General features: G+C 32.0%; 1 protein-coding gene across 1 annotated transcript in view; it reads left to right on the forward strand.

Annotated features, from left to right (window-relative positions):
* Nucleotides 1-2533: 2533 nt before the first annotated feature.
* The window catches only part of HELRODRAFT_79619 (hypothetical protein), a gene marked incomplete at both ends in the record, with an annotated part of 9302 nt that continues 4395 nt past the window's right edge, over nucleotides 2534-7440 (forward strand). Inside the window, 6 exons of the mRNA XM_009019669.1 lie at nucleotides 2534-2650; nucleotides 3628-3711; nucleotides 3916-4112; nucleotides 5179-5276; nucleotides 6702-6813; nucleotides 7283-7436. Coding sequence (XP_009017917.1) covers nucleotides 2534-2650; nucleotides 3628-3711; nucleotides 3916-4112; nucleotides 5179-5276; nucleotides 6702-6813; nucleotides 7283-7436 — 762 coding nt within the window. The remainder of the gene's footprint in view (nucleotides 2651-3627; nucleotides 3712-3915; nucleotides 4113-5178; nucleotides 5277-6701; nucleotides 6814-7282; nucleotides 7437-7440) is intronic.

A 7440-nucleotide genomic window follows, 5' to 3' on the forward strand; every position in this document is an offset into this window, starting at 1 on the left:
ACGTTTAGAGAAATTGTTTTTCTTTTTTATCAACTAGGTAAGTGGTCTTTTAGATCCTCTGGTTGTTTTTGAATAAATAATTAAAATAAAATAAATGATTTATTTATATATTTATAACATCTGTGACATTTAACCAAAAATATCAATAATTATCATTGCGAATAAGAAAACTTACCCAATAGGATTTTTGGATCAGTAAAACAAAAATTACTAATTCAAAAATTTTTAAGTCTAGCAGCCGACAAATACTACAAACGACTAGAACGAAAATTTGGAGGAGCATAGATTAAACACAACCGATAAAAATAAAACGTTGTGACCATATATATATATTCTATATAAATGGTGATGACGTGACAACTTAAATAGATAATAGATAATATTTCAAATCTAATTGAAATGCTGGATCATGTTAAGATCATAAAAATAGATGTATAAAACTAGTTGTTTATCTGGTTAATATATGTAGAATACAGAATATTTATAAAAATCACTGCGTCACAAATAAAGAATATGTAAAGAATATATAAAGAATGTAGAATATGTTGAATACAGTTATTTGCAAACAATCCAATAATTAAATGCTAAATTTATTTTAGCCGATAAAGTTATTATTTTTATAAAAAAAATTGTTGCCGTTATTATCAGTGTCGGAGTCGAAAATTAATAAATAGATACAAATAACAGAAAAATACCGATAAATCTGTAATTGCAATCACGATTAATTCAAAACTTTGGCCCTTATATTTTGGTATGAGGTTTTCAGAAAGATTTGTTTGATTAAAAATAATACCCCAATTTGTAGTTATTAGCTTTTTAAATAAGACTTCAACAAGACGTAATTTATCAGATTCACACACACACACACACACACACACACACACACACACACACACACACACACACACACACATATGTATATATATATATATATATATATATATTAGAAATATTTTGGTTTATAACTCTAATCTAACTCTCCAGGTCAACGAATGAGGGAAGATGCATCAAAATTTTTGAATTTGTTTAAAAGAAAATATTCATAAAGATACTTATTGGATAATAATACTTATTGGATAACATGCTGAAAATTTCTATAAAGATATTTATTTATATCACATAAAAATATAAATTTGCATTTGTTGCTTAGGACTTACTAGAGCCAAAAGCTTTTAAGTTATTACTGCACCAATATTTAAGTGAAGTATACAGACACACAGATTGCCGATCTGTATGTATGGAGGGATGTTTCAACTTTCCTGATTTAACGAATGCATAACATGTCTGCTTTACGCACTTAAGTTCAAGTATGAGTGACAATAAATTATTCTAGAAAATAAAATTAATATCCTATCAACTATAATTGAAAACTCAGCACTGTTTATTGAATCGCCTGACAGATCGCCAAGCAAACCTAATAATTAACTGCTAAATCCGTTTTTAGCAGATAAAGTTTATTATTCTTATAAAAAAATTATAGACTACCCATGAGTCAATCATATGAACTAAGATCTTTTATAACTCAAAAGCGCGATTAACATAAATTCAGACCAGTCAATCTCAAAAAATGATTTTTGTTGTATTAAATTTTTCATAAAACGCCAAATTGTCAAGTTTTGATAAATCTGAAACTTCATTGGCCCATTGTATAGATTCAAAATAGAAAAGTAGCAGCATCAAAAAATCAAAATCTGTTAATAGACATTGGCAGATTGCAATGTCAACCATTTAATAAACATACACCATACTCACATACATACTGCATATATGACATCCTAAACGTAGCTTTTTGCAGGGTCGGAACTAGCTTATTTGCTAATGGGAGCAAAACTCAGTGTGCCGCTCCCGACCACGTTTTAATTATGCTACTACCGTAAGCTACATTGATCCAAATTTTGAAAGATATGAATAACTTTTTTAATTTTTTAAAACTTCTTAAACTTTGCCGCCCCTGAAATTCGCCTCCCTAGTTTCGGGCCTGTATTTTTGTGTGTATATATATATATAATATTTCGTAATAAATTAATTAATATTTTAAATCAAAAATATTTTGTCAGTGGTTTTAAATTATTTCAATTTATTGCTTTTCAACGCTATAAAAATACTAAAAATACTACACCAAGGGACATTACATCTTTCTTAATTAACAACAATCAAACATTGAGCTTAATCTGACACATGAGTAGCACCAGTTAATACCTTATGATTCCTTTTATAGTTTTAAAATATAAAGTGATACGATGTTACCCCCTAAATATATTGGGTATACAATTAATAAATGGTTATACTACAGTTCAAATCGTACAAGTCCATCCTTGTATTTCCTTTGACCATTTAGAATCATTTTAGAATCTGGAGAATCAGTAGCATACATTTAATTAAAATCTGCACTATATAAATCTGCGGTTTGTTTTATTGTAAAAGGAAATTGAACGCTCAACATCATTTTAATTTAAAATTAGCAATTTTAGGTCTTTCAATTCAACGTAGTTGTATAGAATTTTAATTTGTAACATTTTTCGAGTAACTGACAATGTTGGACTTATTTACAATTTTCAGCAAAGGTGGGATCGTGTTGTGGTGCTTCCAAGGGACTGCACAATCTCTCACTTCGTCTGTCAACGCACTGATCAAAAGCGTGATTTTACAAGTTAACAGCTGTTTTTATTTTTTCTTTGTATTTTGTTCCCATGATCAAGCATTAAATTAAATTAATGTATTAGATGTTAAATATTTATATATAAATTATAAATAAATAATTATAAATAAAATTAATTTATTAAATTTATAATAAATACCTGATACAAATACCTGACTTTAGTTTAAAGTTTAGTTTCTTTAAATTTTATACCATATTTATTTCATATTTATAAATTTACTATTAAGTCATATTCATGGTCAGACCTAAGCTAAGGCTATATTGTTTTAATTGTTAAAGGCCTAAGATAAGAAAGAATTTGGGCAGCAAATTCTATGTTGAGATGCTATGAGGAGTGACATCCGCACACCAAAGTGGACATTTTCAGGTGATGTAAAATTGTAAATAAGTGAAAATCCATGCCAGATTTGACATTCTCAGAATGATATTATAAAATATAAATAAAAAAGCATAAGAATCTCAACGAATTCAAAGTTGAAATGCTGTTATATTGTAAAGAATTAAAACCACGCACCAAGGAGGACGACGTCGTTATGTGATACATATAGAAATCCATATCTTACTCCTAATCTCGACTAAGCTCTTAGTTGTTACATGAATGTGAATGCAGTCAGGAAAGAGAAATTTTTTGATAAGAAGAAATAAAAAGAAAAATTCAATACCATCATATCATGTGCTGGGCTGTATTTGCTCAATGTTATAACATGGGAAAGTTTAAAAAAAACGATTGATAGGATTGAGATGCATTTCCATATTTTTATATTCGCTTCACGTTTAATCATCTTAGTTAACTTTACACATTCCATTAACTGACCACTGTTAAAGCCAACAATAAACAACCTTTAATAATAATAGTAATGATAATAATAATGTGAAAGATAATATTAATTAATCATAATAACAATATGATGACAAGAGCGATAAGTAAATGCAATGTATTGAAAATAATTATGTGTTATTATTAAAAGGAGAGGGGAGGCTTGGGCTCGTTCACACATGAATCACTCTCCATGAAGTACAAGCTGGACAACGAGTTTGAATTAGTTTTTGTGGTAAGGTTTTTTATTTTGTTTCAATTTTTTATTTTTTCATCTCACAATTTATCATTATATAGAGCTTTTTTATTTTAATTTTTTGAGATCATTTCATCAATTTTGTATATGTACTACAAACTAAATTTTTTTTATCTTTCAAAATGCTTGAACGAATCAATTAAACCTTCAAAAATAAATATTCAACCTGGTCTTTTTCTTTAGATTGGCTATCAGAATTTCCTGCAGCTTTCATACGTGGACAAGTTTTTGAATGACATTCAGATGGAATTTAGGAACAGGTACAAAGACGAACTGCACAAAAACTTGCTGTGCCTCAATCTTGATGGCTTCACAGACTTATTCCATCAAAAGTTGAAGGCCTGCGAAAAAAGTGCTCAAACAGAAAAGACGAGGTTTGTGTTTGAGAGACATGTGGTGGGTGGAATGGAAGGAAGTCTGTGGTGGGTGGAATGTGGAGTATGTTTGCTATTGCTGAAATTGGGGAAGAATTGTTGTAGGTGGGATGTGAAGTGATGGCAAGCACACAGTAATTGCACTAACGAAGATCTCTAAATTCATACTAAACCTGCCAATGCAAAAAATATAGATAGGCAGTAGGGAGAAGAAGTGGATCATGCTGATTTAATGGACCATGACATTAAGATATAAAATTAAATAAAGTGAATAAAATTGATAATCCTATCTCCAGTCAAATTTTTGATCAATTTTTTCCAGGACAATTAAATTTATTAACCTACTTGCACTTACTGCCTTTTAATTTAATTTCATTTCACCTTTTCATTTTCTTTCCTTCTCATTCGAGATGTTCCATGACATGACCACCCAGCTACTGGATTAATGTTTATTTATATCTTTTTAGCACATTTAACAGTACAGAGCGTGGTTGTGTCCTCTAGTTGCAACATTCCACGATGCTGACGGCACTGAATTTTCCTTATTTCCCTTGTCTTGTTATTTTGTGTACCAGGATCAAGCTAATTGTTCGATGTGGTTAATATTTTGTTGCATTAGGTTTTTTTGTTTTTTTTGGGCAATGCAATAAATATTGATTTGGATAGATCTTCAGGAATTTCGCCGCTGTTGTTTATCTCATTCAAAATTTCTGTCACTTTTTTCAATGCCAAATTCATCAAGACATTTAATTTCTTCAACAACTGTCCCATCTTGACCTGGCGCTTTATTTGATTTCATTTTGGAAAGATTGGCAAGAACTTCAGATCTAAGTATCGTTGGTTCTTCTACATCTTTTTTAATAGGAGGCATCTAGTTAACAAAGCAAAAAAAGTATCTGAACAACACAAAAGAAACTATGGAAAGTCATAAATGTTTTAGAAATATATATAAAATACATATATATTATTTCAATATATTATTGTTAGTATTTTTTTAATTACTGTTGTCGTTATTGTTGTTGTTACAGCTGCTATTATTTTCCTGATCAAAACTAAATGTTGCATCATAAAGGGTGATGAAGACGTTCGACGAATCTGTGAAGTCTCAGAAAACTGTAGCCTCGATGATTGAGAAGAAAAAAGATGATAAGAAGACCGCTCCTAAAAAAGGTTTGTCTATTGTATATTATCATCTCGCATCATTTTGTTGAATCATTATGTTGCATCAACATGTTGCAATGTCATGTTAATCGTCATGTTGCATCAACATGTTGCAACATCATGTTAATTGTCATCTTGTTGCATTAATATGCTTCACCCGCATGTTGTATCATCTTTATTTTGCTGCATCATCACGTTGCATCATCTTGTTGCATCATCTTCTTGTTGCATCGTCATGTTGCATCATCATCTTGCCTCATCACGTTGCATCATCCTGTTGCGTCATCATGTTGATCGTCATCGTGTTTGAGTATATTAAGAAGGGTTATTGAGTCGATGAAAAAAAATTTTCAACTAACTGGATGCTTTTGAAGTATTTTTAATTGAAAATTTTGTCAAAAATGGCCATCACGATCCAAATTCACTAAAAATCAATTGAAAACATTGGTTGCATGGGAATCAAAATGTTTATATAAATTGAAATTGACAATACACATGAGCTTTTGAGCTTGTTTTTTATTTATTAGTGCCTCAAGACGTGGCTGAAACGAAGACAGTGCCACACTTAGCTGATAACAAACTTCCAAACAGTTTCTGTATTTTGTCTTCATTGCAGTCAAATATGAAAATCCAAGTTTGCACAGATAAGTAGAAGGGAAAGGAAGAAGGGTTTTGTTGTTTCGTCAGTGAGCTCTGGGTATTCCGGCTTGATGCTGATCCAGAAAACGGAAATTTTCAAACTTCATTTTTGGGCCTTGGTCGGCAGCAAGCTCCAAAATTTTATCTTCCAACTTAACAGTCAAATTTTCCTTATGTTCAGCAGACGGATTCCTGATCTATGTCTTTCCTATTCGTGGAACATCCTCTGTAGGGAAAAAATTCAGACCGTTCAGATAAGCTGGACAGATGCTCGATGATTGCGGTTTCTAGCAATAACCTCGTTAACTCAGTTTTTCAGGGTTTTTATTAACTTTTCTCTGAACATGTTTAACCAAAGATTGAATATTTAAGCAGGATAGTTAATTGATCACGCGTTGAATATTAATTATAGTCATATGCATATGCATTCGTGAGCTTGCTTACCTTTAAACTCAACTACTAGTAAAAATAATGACTTTCTCAACTTCGTTGGTGTCCAAACTTTGAATTTTCTCATTAATTTTCAAAATTTTTTGAACTTCACCGCGGACTGGCGCCGGTCCGCGGTCCACTACTTTGAGAAGCACTGTACTAATAGACATCTCGCGCCATTTATTTATGAACCATTTAACGACGATGATCTACGGTCTGTCATGAGACGTTGCTCTTTGTCAAGTTTAGACTCCACCCACACTACTACGTGATTTTCTTATTGTCGTTTTTGTATAGTATAATAAATTATAATAACATTTCTGAAATTATAATCCATTTATTTATTGACCGCAGTCGCTGCAGAACCTTTGAAGCCTTTAGCCACGCCTCCTGCCTCCCCACCAACCAATCAGATCAATGGAGTCAGCAGTCCCAGTAAACTTAAGAAGTTCAGCAAGATGAACGCTGAGAAGAAGTTGGATGTTGTTGTGTTGATGTTTTTCTGCTTTCCTCTGTTGTTGTTTGTGATAGGTTTGCTTCGTCGTGTTTTGCTTATGTTGTTTGTTATTTGTTCGTTATTTGTTGTGCTGTTGTGGTGAGTTAAGTATTTTTGATCGAATGTTGTTTGTTGTTACATGCTGTTCGTTGTTCATTTCAAACATTGCGGCTCTGTTGTTTTTGCTCATCGGACGCATTTAAAAGCTGAAGTGAGTGCACTCCAGCGACACTTACGTTAATGAATGTTTATGAAAGAAGGGTTGTGAAATAACATTTTTTTTTAATTCACTCAATCAATATTAAATTATATTCCCACTATTGTTATGAACTTGTGCAACTTGACTATGACGCCATAATCGTTCCGTCCATTGTGACGTCATACGAAAATAAACATCTGCAAATAAATTTCGTTGATGCCAAACATGCGACACTTTGAACGTGGTCAGATCTTCTTCGACGGATTCGAAGGTCGCAGGCAAGAAGGTGAAGGAGGGAAGGACTTGGGGGAACGGTGGGAGCATGAAGGACGCCAAGGACCTGGATTTCAGTGACGTCACGCAGAACGGTGATGATGCTAACAAAGCCGTTGTGGATGTGGATGTTA

The sequence above is a fragment of the Helobdella robusta genome, assembly GCF_000326865.2.
Source record: "Helobdella robusta unplaced genomic scaffold HELROscaffold_25, whole genome shotgun sequence".
NCBI classification, from domain to species: Eukaryota; Metazoa; Annelida; class Clitellata; order Rhynchobdellida; family Glossiphoniidae; genus Helobdella; species Helobdella robusta.